This window comes from Macrobrachium nipponense, chromosome 18 (assembly GCF_015104395.2).
Source record: "Macrobrachium nipponense isolate FS-2020 chromosome 18, ASM1510439v2, whole genome shotgun sequence".
NCBI classification, from domain to species: Eukaryota; Metazoa; Arthropoda; class Malacostraca; order Decapoda; family Palaemonidae; genus Macrobrachium; species Macrobrachium nipponense.
The window spans coordinates 30,973,835-30,990,497 of NC_087211.1; the positions used below are offsets into that span (position 1 = coordinate 30,973,835).

Here is a 16,663-nt window from a genome sequence, read left to right on the forward strand (position 1 = left end):
CTGGGCTGCATTCGACTCTCATTTAGGGTTCCTGTCTTGTGCTCCGCACACGCCCTTGTGAGAATCATCAGAAAGAGATGTTTTAATAGACCCATTATCATCTTTCTGCTTACCCCAGTACAACAGAAGTCTATATCATCTTTCTGCTGACCCCAGTACAACAGAAGTCTATAGGTCTTCTGCTTCATCGCACCTGAGCCATGAGCCACTAAGATGAATCTGTTTGACTTTTTCAGAAAAACTCAACAGTTTTTGTTGCTATATACATTTTTCTAATTCTTATGGTGTTCGACAATCATTGTACACCCCGAACTGAAATAAATGACGGAAGACTTCATCTGTCATGACCTGCCAACTCTGCTTCCAAGGCAAAGACAGGAGTTCCTCCCTGACCCAACCTTTAGTGGCAGTGACACAAGAGTGGTTCCTCAGGTAGTACAATCCCTGTGTCTTCCCGGCTGGAGGACTATCCAGCTTTCCATGCAAGCATAGGCTATTTCTCCGAGCAGTCCTCTATAACATTCCAGGGTTTGGAACTGTCTATGCTGGTTGGTGTCATTGACAGAACTTTTTCTCTGGTCAGAATAGCGAGTTACTTCTCAGCGATTCAATTGTGAAAAACATAGATCTACGTTTGCCCTAGTCTTTTACATAAGTAGTATTGTTACTCTTCAGTTGATATTCAACTACTGACAAGAAACTTATCTTTGTCTTGCCATCATGGGGACCTCAGGTCTCTACACAGCATTTGACTTTTTTAGGGTGCACACACCCTTGTGAGAATCATCAGATAGAGTTTTGTTTTTTAAGACTGCATCTCTGGCATTGTCAAAGAGGATAGACAATTTGCATGGATCTTTGTCAATATCACCCTTCAAAAGGCGGGTATCATATCAACTCCGTCTCAGATGTCGTAATGAACTCCAAATCATTTGGCATCTGTTGACTGGTGTGAGTCCTTCATGATCCCTTGCATCCTGGACTTTGTAATTTATGTCCAAATCAATCATTACTTTGTCCTATTAGTGTGTTGTGGTACCTTCAAAAGACTCGTCAACCATGACATGGATGTCGATATCCTTTCTCCAGTACTGATTCACCAAGGGAGAAGTGTCTAAGGACATGTCTTTTTCCTGGGTTTGTGAGATTGGGAGGAGGTTCTTTGAAGCTGGAGACATCACCACATGTATGCTCTCCCCGAGAGCTCATGGCACTGGTGACTTAATCCTTTCCTCACATTCCGAAGAATATGTCAGACTGGAAGATGGATTTGGTTTCATCAAGACCATATTTGTCTTCCTTCCTTCAAGTCTTTGGCCACAAGCCCTTGGAACCTTTTTTTCTTGGACCTGCGGTGGTTGCTCATCAAATTGTGTTTTCTTCCCGGCTTCTTTTGGAGGACAAATTTCATCTCGCCTAAGGTGTACAGTTCTAAAGGTGAGGAGGATTCGAGAGTGACTGGCCTCTCCTCCTCCTTCCTCGTTCCTCTACTTCTCTTCCTTCAGGCTTAGAATAGGACTCTAACCTACACATGCTGGACTGGCATCTGATGTGGTAAGTCTACACATCAAGCATCCTTTCTATTTTTCTTGTTAGAATTATAGAAGCAATCCCTCTCCTTCCTCGAGCGGGAGGAGGGAGACTCTGGCAACAAGGCAGGAGTATCCCAGGCATGTTGAACTCCATTCAGTTCAAGAGACTCACTCAGATTCCTCCCTCCAACAAGTGAGTTTTCCTATTGTAAAGGACCGAAGGCTTGTATATTGTGTTGGAACAAATTATAATTTTTAAAAGTAAATTGTCGTTTTCTTAACTATACAAACCTTAGGTTCTTTACACCAATGGCCAACTCATGCCACCCCTCAATCTGAAACCTGGGCCGAAAGGCAAAGTGGAATGTTTACATCCAGGCAGGCAGGTCTCCCCACCTACCAGATGGTAGTTAATGCCTAACCACTTTGTTCAAAAGTTTTAACCGCTGTGTTCTAGCTTCGCCATAAGCAATTCCTATTGAAAAGACCTCAGGTTTGTATAGTTAGGAAAATTACAATTTACTTTTAAAAATTGTGATTTTGAAAAAATATCTAGTGTCACGAAAATGTATGCTTTATTTCTTTTGTTAATAAAAATCTTATAGAATTAATCATTTGTTGTTGTTGTATGTTGATTGTTGTGTTTTAAGGATTCAATATATTTTTATATTAAATATATTTATTACAGGCAGTACTACAGCTATGTAACAGATCCAAGATGCAAGCGAGTAGGTACTCAGTGTTGGGTATATGGGCTCTGTATGTGCATCGAATCCCTTATCTGCATCAAATTTGGGGCTGATATCTTCCAAAATACACAGACCCGGAATATAATAATCTGGATTATAGTTCAAGCAGCAGGCTCTGTTATATGTGTGTATCTTTGTGTCACTCATCACAGATGGCAACGCAAACGTCAGGTAAAAATGGTAAGTTACTGAAAGTGATGAAGTAATGAGTTGAGTTAAGTGCAGTTTATCCTCTCATTTTACCCACTATGGTTCAAGTATCTTTTTCATGAGTAATTAAAAAAACATTTTTATACATTCAACTTACCTGTCAGATATATACTTAGCTTTTAAACTCCGTCGTCCGGCAGAAATTTGAATTTCGCGCACACACTACAGGTAGGTCAGGTGATCTACCGCCCTGCCGCTGGGTGGCAGGAATAGGAACCATTCCCGTTTTCTATCAGAATTTCTCTGTCGGCGCTACTGACAACAACGTTGTTAGTTCCTCCGGCTGATTTTTGTTTTTTACATCGCAATTGATCTTCGTATTGGATTTTTTGGTGACGTATTTGGATCTTTGTATTGGCATACGCTGTTGTGGACCGTTGATTGGATTCGGATTGGATTTTTCATCATGATGTCTGACTCTGGAAGTGTGGTGAGAATGTGTGTGAATGAGGGCTGCAAGGTGAGAATGCCGAAAGCATCGGTTGATCCTCACACTGTTTGTAAATCGTGTAGAAAGTATGAATGCTCTTTCAATAACACTTGTCACGAATGCGAGAGTTTGAGTGCTGAAGGGTGGAAGTCGCTAACTTCTTATTTGAAGAAATTAGAAAGGGACAGGGCGAGGAAGACTTCTTCCAAAACCCTGCCTAGCTCTCTTTCTAGCGATCTAGTTAGTAATTTTGTACCCTCTTCTCCTCTGATAAATGTTGCTCCTCCTTCTAATATTTCAGTACCTGCACCTTTTGTAGATTCTGCGGATTTTACATCGGAAATTGCAAATCTCAAAGCCGCCCTTAAGAAAATGGAGCTTAAGATGGCGGCTATAGAAGGTAAGCATAATGAAATAAACAGTGCAGTGGAAAGTGACATAAGTGTCCCCAGTGTAGTGGAGGGGGCGTCTGATCGGCTCCACAACGCTCCCAGGCCTAGACCTCTTTCAAGCTCCCAAGCCCAGAGGAGAAGGAATGTCAAAAGCCGTACGGAGGTTGTGGAGGATCCCCACCAGTCAGACGTCCCTTCGGCAGGTTCTGTGACACCTCAGACTGCCAGAGATCGCTATCGAAAAAGCGTTCTCCGTGAGTGTTTCTCTTCGTTGGAGAATTCTTCACCCAAGAGAGGATGGAGATCCACGGATCTGTCCCGCCCCTTGAAGAGGAGCTGGAAAGAGTCTCGATTAGACTCGAGTCCTGAGCTTTTTCCGGAGGAATTGCCGTCGTAAAACAAGAATGCTAGAAGTTTGTTGCTTTCTCCTGCGGATTCGTGGGAAAATGATAAGGACCGTTCTCCTTCCCCTCCTTTGGACAGGAACAGAGAAACTACGTGGATTCTGAGAAATATGCAGGATTCGATCGCTTCTCTCGTTGGAGTTCTCTCCAAAGATCCTCCAAGAAGGAAGGATTCGTATCTGCCCATTAAGAGGTCTAAACCGTCCTTATATCAGGTTCGTCAGAGAGATTTGTCTTCTTCGGACAACGATTCTCCAGTCTCGGACTCGTCAGTCTTTAATGAAAACCCTGCCAAGTTTCAGGCTCCTACCAGGCGCGAGGCGCCAAATGAGAGCGAGATTTCTCCCAGGCGAGAAGCGCCAGCCAGGCACAAGGCACCAGCCAGGCGCGAGGAGTCAACCCGGAGCGATGAACCAGCAAGACGCGAAGCGACAGACAGGAGCGAGGTGCCAGCCAGGCACGAGGCGCCAGCCAGGCGCGAGGAGCCAGCCAGGCGCGAGGAGCCAGCCAGGCGCGAGGCGCCTGCCAGGCGCGGAGCTTCAGTTAGCAGTGATTCTTCGTTTGGAAGTAGATCACCTTCCAAATGTAAGACTCTTCGAGAAAGCCAGACACCAGACAAAATAGATGGCCCTTCGAAAGTAACGGTATATACTTCGACTTCTCAGGGCATTGCAGAGATCTCTTTGGAAGGACAAGAGAAGAAAACTGAAAGGTCTGGCAGTCCTTCTCCGACGAAGTATTTCTCCCTGAGAAGGAAGGTCCCTGAATAAAGAGTCTTCCAAAAGAACTCGTTCCCCTGCTGATAATTTGGAACTTGAGGATGTGTCTGAAGAAGAGATTCCTACTAATGAAGGCCTTTCTAACTATAAGGTCTTAGCTTCTCTTCTACTCCAAGAATTCGGAGATTCGTTAAGTCCAGCAGCTCCTCATTCTCCTAGATCACTCTTCTCAAGCACGAAGACACCAAAGTCTTCTTCATTTTTAAAAATGAAACCTGCGATATCGATGAAAAAAGCTCTGCAGTCTCTTGATACTTGGATGATCACTAAGAAAGAGTCCTTGAGAACGGTGTATTGCTCTCCTCCTTCCAAACTTGCAGGGAGGAGAGGCATTTGGTACAGGACGGGAGAAGCTATGGGCCTGATGCTCCCTTCATCGGCAGAATCGGACTTTACCAGCCTAGTGGATTCTTCAAGAAGACACTCCCTTAATTCGGCTAAAGCTTCTTGGAGCATGTCCGAGTTAGACCAGCTCCTAAAGGGACTTTTCCAAGTATTGGAAGTTTTCAATTTCCTGGATTGGTCCCTTGGGGTGCTGGCTAAAAAGACCTGAGATCCAGACTTTCTTGATCCAGAGGTTTTACACAGTATCTTGTCGTGCATGGACAAAGCAGTGCAAGATGGTTCGGGAGAACTGGCCTCTCTTTTCAGGTCAGGAGTGGTAAAAAAAGAGATCACTTTTTGGGTCTTTTTTGACCAAAGCGGTATCTCCTTCTCAGAGGTCAGCTCTACTCTACTCTCCTCTGTCGGATCATCTATTCCCTTCTCAGTTAGTTAAGGACATCTCGCGTTCACTATCTGAGAAGGCAACGCAAGATCTTTTGGTACTATCTACCAAGAAGAATAGACCGGCAGTACCAGTTGTCAAGAAAACGGCTCGTACTCCTCTTGTGCCCTTTCGTGGAGGCTCCTCATCTCGACCCCCAACGAAAAGAAAGACTTTCGACAAACGAGGAAGGTCTTCCGTCCAACCGTTTAAAAAGTCGAAATAGCATTCAAGTCCTCCAAACACCTGTAGGTGCCAGGCTTCTAAGGTTTGTAGAAGCCTGGGCCATGAGGGAGGCTGACCCCTGGACTTTGTCTGTTCTGGAGAAGGGTTACATCATTCCTTTCCTAAACAGACCGCCCTTGTCTACAACTCCGAGGGAACTGTCGGCGAAGTACAAGGACCCTGTTCTGAAGGAGACTCTTCTTCAGATGGTGGTAACGATGCGGAACAAAGAAGCGATAGAAGTAGTGCAGGATCCTCACTCCCCGGGATTTTACAACCGCCTTTTCTTAGTCCCGAAGGCTTCTGGGGGATAAAGACCTGTCCTAGACGTAAGCATCCTGAACCGTTACGTGGAGAAGAAGAAATTCTGCTTCGGTTCTTTCAGCCCTGCGTCTGGGAGACTGGATGGTCTCCCTGGACCTTCAGGATGCTTACTTCCATGTTCCAATTCACCCATCGTCGAGGAAGTATCTCAGGTTTATGACACAAGGAAAGATCTTCCAGTTCAGGGCCTTGTGCTTCGGCCTCTCTACGGCCCCCCAATCTCTAGGATTACTCATGAACCTCGAGAAATCGCAGATGATCCCCAGCCAGAACTTAGTTTATCTGGGAATTTGGATGGATTCTTGGGGTTTTCGGGCTTTTCCTTCCCAGAAAAGACTCGTTCGGGGCTTACAGAAAGTCTCGAATTTCCTAGGGAAAGAACGCAGTTCAGCGAGGGAATGGTTAAGCCTTCTGGGGACTCTTTCCTCTCTAGAACAGTTCATTTCCCTAGGAAGACTCCACCTACGCCCTCTTCAATTCTTCTTAAAAAGAACATGGAATTGGAAAGAAGGACAATTGACAGACACTTTCTCGATTCCCTTAGAGGTGAAGAATCACCTAAAGAGGTGGCTGATCCCTCTAGAAAAGAACGAGGGCATGTCTCTGGAGGTTCGGAACCCCGACCAAATATTATTCTCAGACGCATCAGAGAAGGGATGGGGGCCGACTTTAGGGGCAAAAGAAGTGTCAGGCTTATGGAAGGAGGAACAGGAAGCCTGGCATATAAACGCCAAGGAACTGTGCGCAGTTTTCCTAGCCCTAAAGTTCTTTGAACCAGAGGTCAGAGATCAGGTGGTACAGGTCAACTCAGACAATACCACGGTGTTGGCCTATATCAGAAAACAGGTGGGGACGCAGTCGTTTTCACTTTACGAGATAACGAGGAATCTTTTAACGTGGACAAAAGAAAAGAACATTACCCTCCTAACGAGGTTTGTGAAAGGAGAGAAAAATGTGAGGGCGGACAGGCTCAGCAGAACGAACCAAGTCCTCCCCACAGAGTGGACTCTCCACTCGCAAGTGTGTCAGAGCCTTTGGTCCCTGTGGGGGAGGCCATAGATAGACCTGTTCGCAACCTTCCTATCCAAGAGGATAGAGAACTTCTGCTCCTCGGTGGAAGATCCGAGAGCTATAGCAGTAGATGCCCTTCTGTTGAATTGGTCAGGCCTAGACGCCTACGTCTTTCTCCCATTCAAACTACTAGGAGTAGTTCTGAAGAAGTTTGTGGCGTCAAAAGGGACGAGACTAACTCTCATCGCCCTGTTTTGGCCCTCTCAAGATTGGTTCACAGAGGTACAGGAATGGACGGTGGACTTCCCCAGATCTCTTCCAAACAGGACAGATCTGCTCAAACAACCCCACTTCGAGAGGTATCATCAAAACCTCCCCGCTCTCGCTCTGACTGCCTTTCGACTATCGAAAGACTTGTCAGAGCGAGAGGCTTTTCGAGCAAGGCTGCGAAAGCTATCGCTAGAGCCCGGAGATCTTCAACCATTCGGGTCTACCAATCGAAGTGGGATGTGTTTAGAAGATGGTGTAGAAGGAAGAAGCTGTCCTCCTCCGATACCTCTGTGACCAACGTAGCCGACTTCCTGATTTTCCTTAGAGAGGAATCTCAGTTATCAGTTTCTACTATAAAAGGCTATCGGAGTATGCTTTCTGCTGTTTTTAGAAATAGAGGCCTAAAAATAGCGGAAGACAAGGACCTTCACGACCTAATAACCCTCTTACACCGATTGGACGTATTAAACGTCGAGTCAAAATGTCTCCCGTATGCCAATTGGACGTACCATACGTCGACTCAAAAAAGTTTTTTTAAAAATTCACGGAAAAATACTTATAGGCCTACCAGCCGAAAACTTTTGAATCACGCGCCTTAGGGGTTGCTGGGAGTTCACGGATCGAGGTGTTATTTTGTTTCAAAGCGTGACCCAAGTGCGCATGCGCGGAATCCTTCCTTCTCGCTCCAGCCAGCATCATCGTAGCATCATCCGACAGCGATCTTTTGCCGCAATCGTGTTTGACTGAGCTTGTGCGAGACTTTGAACATTTGTGTTGGTACAGGACGTTCATAGAGATGTCTGAACGTCGTATGACACGCGAAAGGCGCGTTTTACCCGTCGGAAGGGATCGTGTTAGAAGAGTTTTGGACTTGGATGCTGGCGAAGGACCCAGCACCCAACCTGACCTCGCTCCTCAACGCCGTTCTGTGCAACCACGTGTCGATGAAAGTGCTTCGAAAGTGTCTTATTTGCTGTTAGTAACCCCAAGGAAGCATCGTGCCGTCCTTAGGGGCATTCGTAGGAATTTGGGAGGGCTCAAACCAAGGGACATTGACGAATATTTATCGGAGCTCAATCGAGAGCATTTGGCAAGTCCTCATTTTGATGGCTGTTGGTCATCCAGTGATGAGGACATAACTCCCGATGATAGTGATGACGAGGAATATTTGCCCCCAATGTCCGTTCGAGGGTCACATCCCGAAAGTGAATTAGAATTCAGTAGTTTTAGTGCTTATGAGGGGGAAATATTGAGGAGGGGGGAGGACGATGATTTAGGATCTAGTTTTGTTGCCGATGATGATGGTGATACAGAAAGCGAAGGCTTGAGTGAGGGAGATGGGCCAGTGAGGGGGGTTCGTGTGGGAAATCGTCCCCGCGCTCGTGCCCGCGCGCGCGCGCAGGGGCACGTAGAAGGTCGGATAGTCGCGCTAGCCAAGGGTCGTCCAAGAGCGACGATGGGTGGACAGAGGACCCCACACCACCTAGCATGCATCCATTTATGGCAAAACCTGGGCTCACCGTACCTGTTCCCCTGACTCCTCTGGGTTTTGTTCAGCTTTTCCCTGCGCGGGAATTGCTGGAGTACCTGGTAGCAGAGACGGCGGACTACGCCAGGTATTGCCGTGATGAACTACGCACGACATTATCATATCACTGGCGAGGCTGCAACCTCCCTGACATGGCTCATTTTTTGGGGCTCCACGTTTTTTTTGGATTGATGCCTGCTGCCGACGTCAGGCATTTTTTTTGGATTGATGCCTGCTGCCGACTTCAGGCAATATTGGAGGCGTAATTTTTTTTTAAGTACACCCAATGTGCCCGGCGTTATGCCCCGTGATACTTTCCTGGCGTTGGACAGATATTTCAACGCCTTCAACCGAAGGGCCATACCCCGGAATAACTCTGATCGCCTCATTTTAGTGCGCCCAGTGTTGGAATATATTCGTGAACGCTGTAAAACTCGTGATTCCTGGAAAGAACCTTTCTTTAGATGAGGGGATGATGCCTTACAAAGGACGTCTAAGCATCAAAGTGTATAACCCCAAGAAGCCGAAGAAATATGGCGTGAAATTTTTTTTTATTACCGAGGCCAACACTGGCTACGTCGTGGACTTTTCGGTGTATTCCGGGGTCTTCTCCACGATGCGTGAAACTGTTTTCGGGCTTGTGGATCGTTTCCGTAACCAGGGATACCACCTGTTTATGGATAATTATTATAACTCGGTATCCCTGGCCCAGGAACTGTATGAAGCAGGTGTTCACGTCAGTGGTACCCTTCGGTTGGTGCGTGGGGCCCCGAATTCCCTCAAGAGGTTCGCTAGCCATCCGCAACATCTGGTAAGAGGAGAGACACAGTGGCGGCGGATGGGAGCTGTCTTCGTCATCTGTTGGAAGGGTGTCCGACTCGTCCCCATGATTACGACGAGCCATGAACCTGTCCAAGAGGAGATCGTGCAGCGGAAGAAGACGCGTCAACAGGGCCGAGTTGTGTATGAGCAGTTTCGTGTACAGCGCCCTACCGTCATTGGGCACTACAATAGGCACATGGGAGGAGTTGATCCCTTTGATCAACTCATCCAATATTATCCCTTCGCCAGGAGAACCAGGAGATGGACCCAAAAGCTCCTGAAATACATTCTGCAGTTGGCCCTCCAAAATACCTACATACTCGTAGTAGCCATCTTGCTTGGTGAGACGTTCCCGCGTGAAATCAGATTAATCAACAGATATCACAAGTTTAACATACGACTAGAATTTGAGAAATATCTAGAAGTGTTCGTGAACTATCGGTGATAAGATTAGTGTGAAAATAGTAGGATAAAGCGTCTTCTAAGTTAGTTTATCAAGTGTAATACTGTAAATCAGAACAAGATGGCAGTAAGTTCCAACTGCGGGAAGAGATGGCGTAATTTAGCGTGTTTAGCAGATTCGCAATACGATGAGGTAGCAGGAAGGGAACTGGCATTTCTCATCTATGAAATCAGCAACAGTCCTAACCAAAAAGATACAAAAGCATTCATAGATATATTAGAAGGATATAATCCTTCAAACTGGAACAAATCTAATGAAAACATCTTGAAAATAATTGAAGAAGTTCCAAATAAAATCCAAGTGGTCAAGAGACTCATAAAGAAAATATACATAAACCAACATATTTCGACAAAGAAAATGAATAAGGTGAATCTTGTGAATATCCTAATTGACGCATTAGGAAAAAGAATGCCAAAAGCATGCAAACTGTGTAAGGTTTGGTATAGCATAGTCAATCCACAAAACCTAATCAGAAAATGTGCTGCATGCAACATTCCGACCCATCCACAGTGTGCTGAGGTAATACAAGATATGAGAAAAGATACAAGAATGTTCAAACATGTCTATCATGGATAGACAATGTTATTAAATCAAGATTGAATGTACAAATAGTTGAGGATGAAGAAGAAGAGGAAGAGGAAGAAGAAGAAGAGGAAAACGGAAGAGAAGTAAACAAAAATGAAATGACAGAAAAAAATAAGGAAAACAAAGAACAAGATAAAAGTATGGATGCAGAGATACTCATTGATACTACATATGAGGCAATAAAGCAGCATACCTACGAAGAAATAAATTACGATATGGCAACAGAAAAGCAAATCCCGAAGAGGCTCTACCCAGATCTACACAATGACGGGAAAGAGGAAAAAAAATAGACAAGAAAGACAAAATCTGCAACCTTTTGAAAAGAGGGAATTGCAGATTTGGAGAAAGATGTTACTACAAACATCCTAAGGTATGTCACAACTATGAAATATATGGTAAATGTGCATACCTAGATGGATATGGGGATGATTGCAGAGATCTGCATCCAAAAATATGCAAAAACCTAAAAGAAGGAAAAGGATGTAAGTTCGACAAAAAATGCAAATATATGCACCCTGTAGCCATGAATCATAATCAAATAAATAACCAACCAAGTAATAAAATCCAAAATAAGAAAGAAACAAATAAAGAGAGAAATCAAGAATATCAGGTAAAAGAGAAAAGCAAACCACCAATGAGATATGCAGAGATGTCAGCAAAAAATTTCAATGCATCAGCTCCAAAATTCTACTCAAGGGATAATAACTGTATTTATTATGCAAGAGGATATTGCAGAAACGGAGAAAATTGCAGATTCAGACACAAAATGAATAATTATGATGGAAGATCAAATATTATGGAAAAGTTGGATTTTTTAATGTCAGAATTTCTGGAAATGAAAAAAAGAACAACATACCAGAACAGGAAAGAGACATGGGAAAATCCTTATTACTACCAATATTAAATGAAGGAGAAAACACGCAAACCAGTCATAGTGATGAATGCGCAGGGTTTAGTTACGAGTAACTCAAAAGAAAATAGAGTACTTAGAAGAACTAACCCAAATTGAAAAGAAAATAGGTATAATGAATATAAGTGAAACCTGGTATTCCCAAGAGACTGGGAATGATGATCAAATAAAAGGGTTACAAACTTATAGATCAGATAGAAAAAATAGGAATCAAGGGGGAACCGCAATATATGGGAAAGACAAAAAACAAGGAAAAATATATGAGATAGTAACTCAGAATGTGAACTAATAGCGGTAGAATTTGAATCTGAAAATTAATGAACATAGTAATATATAGACCTCCTAATACTAAAGAGTTTGACTTAATAATTGAAAATTGGATGATATATGTAGAAATCACAAGGACTGGACTATTCTCCTATCTGGTGACTTCAACTTTCCTTTCGTAGAATGGAAAGAACGAATAGGAGATTGTGGATGTACTTATACATATAAAAAAGAGAGTAATAGTAGTGCAGAAGATAAGAGGCAATTCGAAAAGCTATTAGATATGCTACTAGAATACACATTCAACAAATAAATCACCTGCCAACAAGAAAGGAAAATACTTTAGACCTAGTATTTGTGAACGAGGTGAATTATGTTAAAGAAATAATAGTTTATAATGCGAGTATTTCAGACCATAATGTCATAGAATTAACAGTTCATTCCAAAGCAAGTGAAAACAGAGATAAGCAAGAAATGAAAAAGTGGGAAGGATATGGAAAATACAACTTCTACAGTAAAAATATAAAATGGTCAGAAATAAATGAAGAATTAAACAAAGATTGGGATAACTTTTCGTAAGCGATGACATAAGGGTAAATACGGAGATATTATATAAAATATTAGAGAAAATAGTGGATAAATATATACCGAAGAAGAAAAGTAAAACATCATTCATGCATACCAAGAGACAGAAGGATCTTGTTCCGAAAAATCAGAAAGTGGAAAAAAGGTCTTGCAAAAGAAAAAAATGCATGGAAAGTTATAGAACTAAAAAGTAGATAGAAAATGCAGAACAAAAGATTATACAATCAAAAGAAAATGAAAAAACGGGAATTGGAAGAAAAAACCCTATTAAATATCAAGCAAAACCCCAAACTATTATACTCATATGCGAAGAAGATGAATAAAAGAAGAATAGAAATAGGCCCTCTGAGAATTGAAGGGAGATTAACGAATGAAAAAAAGGAAAATTTGCAACATACTGGCAGAACGATATAAGAGAGAATTCACCCCTAGAATAGATAATGAAGATAATGATATAGAAGTAAGGGACGAAAATAGTGAATATTTAGCTGACATAGAAATTAATGAAGCTGATATTGTGCAGGCAATTAATGAAATTAAAAATGGAGCTGCTGCAGGGCCTGATGGAATCCCTGCTATTTTGTTAAAGAAAGTAGTTCATTCTATCGCAAAGCCACTTGCAATATTATTAAGACAAAGTGTAGATACAGGCAAGATTTATGATGAGCACAAATTAGCATATATCACCCCTACTTTCAAAAGTGGATCAAGACTTGAGGCAATAATTATAGGCCTGTGAGTCTAACATCACATATTATGAAAGTGTATGAAAAGGGGTTAATGAAGAAAAATATTATGAAACATATATAAAAAATAATTTGTTTAACCCTCTTACGCCGATTGGACGTATTAAACGTCGAGTCAAAATGTCTCCCGTATGCCGATTGGACGTATCATACGTCGGCTCAAAAAGTTTTTTTTTAAAATTCGCGGAAAATAACTTATAGGCCTACCAGCCGAAAACTTTTGTATCACGCGCCTTGGGGATGCTGGGAGTTCACGGATCAAGGCGTTGTTTTGTTTACAATCGCTACGCAGGCGCGCAAGCGCGAATTTCTTTCTTATCGCACTAAAAAAAGTATCAGTGACACATCTCGGAAATTATTTCGTCACTTTGACATAATTATTGCACCATTTTAAATTATCCTTTACATGAAGTATTATATATGAAAATGTGCGCAATTCCATGCACAATACAACTAAAAAATACTCATGATTGTAGCTTTTATCAGTTTTGAAATATTTTCATAAATAACGATAAGTGCAAAAATTTCAACCTTCGGTCAACTTTGACTCTACAGAAATGGTCGAGAAACGCAATTGTAAGCTAAAACTCTTACATTATAGTAATATTCAATCATTTGCCTTCATTTTGCAACAAATTGGACGTCTCTAGCACAAATATTTCGATTTATTTATGGTGAATTTATGAAAAAACTTTTTCCTTACGTTCGTGCGATAACTCTTCCGATAAATTTTTTCGTGCGATTGTCCTAATGTTTGCACCCTTTTAAATTTGCCGTTACATAAAGTTTTATATATGGAAATGTGCGCAATTTCATGCACAATACAACAAAAAAACAAAACCATGGTTGTAGCTTTTATCAGTTTTGAAATATTTTCATCATAAATAACGTTAAGTGCAAAAATTTCAACTTTCGGTCAACTTTGACTCTACCGAAATGTCGAAAAACGCAATTATAAAGCTAAAAATCTTATATTCTAGTAATATTCAATCATTTACCTTCATTTTGCAACGACTTGGAAGTCTCTAGCACAATATTTCGATTATGGTGAATTTATGAAAAAAAAAACATTACGTTCGCGCGGTAACTTCCGAAAAAAATCAGAATTTTTTGTGCGATTGTCGAAATGTTTGCACCATTTAAAATTAGCTGTTACATAAAGTTTTATATATGAAAATGTGCGTAATTTCATGTAGAATACAACTAAAAATGATTGAAGGTTGTAGCTTTTCTCTTTTTCGAAATATTTGCATATATATCACGATAAATAGAAAAAAAACCACGTTCGGTCAAATTTGACTCTACCGAAATAGTTGAAAAACGCAATTGTAAGCTAAAACTACTCTTACGGCCTAGTAATATTCTGTCATTTTTCTTCATTTTGAAACAAATTTGAAGTCTCTAAAACAATATTGTGATTTATGTGAATTTTTGAAAAATATATTTACCTTCACTCCGCGCGCCGATTCGCGGCCGCAAGTCTCCGAAATACGTACATGGCATTATCCTAATATTTGCTCCTTTTCATATTAGCCTTTTTATAGAGTTTCATATATCAAAATGTGTGCAAATTCATGAAGAATACAATAAAAAATAATTGAAGGTTGTAGCTTTTCCATCTTCGAAATATGTCCATATAAAAAAATATATATATTAAAATTTCGACATTCGGTCGAATTTAACTCGTCCGAAATGGTCGAAATCTGCATTCTAAATCTAAAACTCTTACAGTATCGTAATATTCAATCATTTGTCTTAATTTTGAAACAAATTGGAAGTCTCTAGAACATTATTTAGAATTACGTGAATTTTTGAAAATAACATTTTTTTACGTCCGCTCGTTACGAATTCGTACATCATTTTGTGATAATATTTTTCCGGTGTTGCTTTTATTGTTTTACAATGTATTATATATCAAAATGATCGCAATTTAGTGTACAATACAACGCAAAAAAACGTAACTAGTTAGCTTTGACCGTTTTCTGCACAGCGTGATTTGAATACAATTATGTATGAAATTTTTTTTTTTCGCTACCATATATCGCATTATTTACATATGATAATGATATTATTTTTCATTTCTGATGGTTGCATCTAAACTTCAGGCAATGACAAAAAAAGGAGCCAAAAATGAACTCTTAATCTTCAAAAGTACGTGCGCTGTAATTTTTTGAAAAAATTATTTTTTCCACTTCCGCGCTCACTCCAAACCAGGCCCGGCATACGGGAGACGTTTTGGATTTTTAGGGCTCCGGCGTAAGAGGGTTAATATAGGACAACACGGTTTCGTACCCGGAAAAAGTGCACAAACCCAACTGTTTGTCCACCGTGAGAACATATTCAAAAATATGAAAAGCGGAAATGAAACAGATGTGGTTTATCTAGACTTTGCAAAAGCTTTTGACAAAGTAGACCATAATATATTAGCAAAGAAAAATTAGAAAAACAAAACAATATCGTAGATAAAATAGGAAGATGGTTAAAAGAATTTTTACACAACAGAAAACAGATAGTTATTGCAAACGATGAGAAATCGGATGAAACCAAGGTAATATCCGGTGTGCCACAAGGTACGGTGTTAGCTGCAATACTGTTTGTTATTATGATTGAAGACATAGACAGTAATGTTAAGGATTCGGTAGTGAGTAGTTTCGCTGATGACACAAGAATAAGTAGAGAAATTACTTGTGATGAAGATAGGAACGCTCTACAAAGAGACCTTAACAAAGTATATGATTGGGCAGAGGAAAATAGGATGGTATTTAACTCTGATAAATTTGAATCAATAAATTATGGAGACAGAGAAGGAAAGCTATATGCATATAGGGGACCTAATAATGAGACAATCACAAATAAGGAAGCAGTTAAAGACCTTGGTGTGATGATGAATAGGAACATGTTATGCAATGATCAAATAGCAATTCTTTTGGCAAAATGTAAAGCAAAAATGGGAATGTTGTTACGGCACTTCAAAACAAGAAAAGCTGAACACATGATTATGCTTTATAAAACATATGTTCGTAGTCCACTTGAATATTGCAATATGATATGGTACCCACACTATCAAAAGGATATTGCACAAATAGAGAGTGTACAAAGGTCCTTTACAGCTAGAATAGAAGTTAAGGACCTTGACTACTGGGAAAGACTACAATCATTAAAATTATATAGTCTAGAAAGGAGAAGAGAACGCTACATGATAATTCAGGTATGGAAACAGATAGAAGGAATAACAGAAAATATCATGGAACTAAAAATATCAGAAAGAGCAAGCAGAGGTAGATTAATAGTGCCCAAAACAATACCAGGAAAAATAAGGAAAGCACACAGGACATAATCCACTACGCACCAGCATCGATAATGCAGCGTCTATTCAATGCGTTGCCAGCTCATCTGAGGAATATATCAGGAGTGAGCGTAGATGTGTTTAAGAATAAGCTCGACAAATATCTAAACTGCATCCCAGACCATCCAAGATTGGAAGATGCAAAATATACCGGAAGATGTACTAGCAACTCTCTGGTAGACATTAGAGGTGCCTCACACTGAGGGACCTGGGGCAACCCAAACGAACTGTAAGGTAAGGTAAGGTACTCTACTGTGGGTACTACGGTCCTGATCTACGGAGGATGAGCCACTTACAGTTCCTCGAGGCAGCCGGGGAA

The 16,663-nt window shown here is 41.2% G+C and overlaps 1 protein-coding gene across 1 annotated transcript in view; it reads left to right on the top strand.

The window, feature by feature from the left end:
* LOC135196950 (phosphatidylserine synthase-like) overlaps nucleotides 1-16,663 on the top strand; it is a 303,267-nt gene that overhangs the window by 236,176 nt on the left and 50,428 nt on the right. Inside the window, exon 7 of the mRNA XM_064223799.1 lies at nucleotides 2,221-2,461. Coding sequence (XP_064079869.1) covers nucleotides 2,221-2,461 — 241 coding nt within the window. The remainder of the gene's footprint in view (nucleotides 1-2,220; nucleotides 2,462-16,663) is intronic.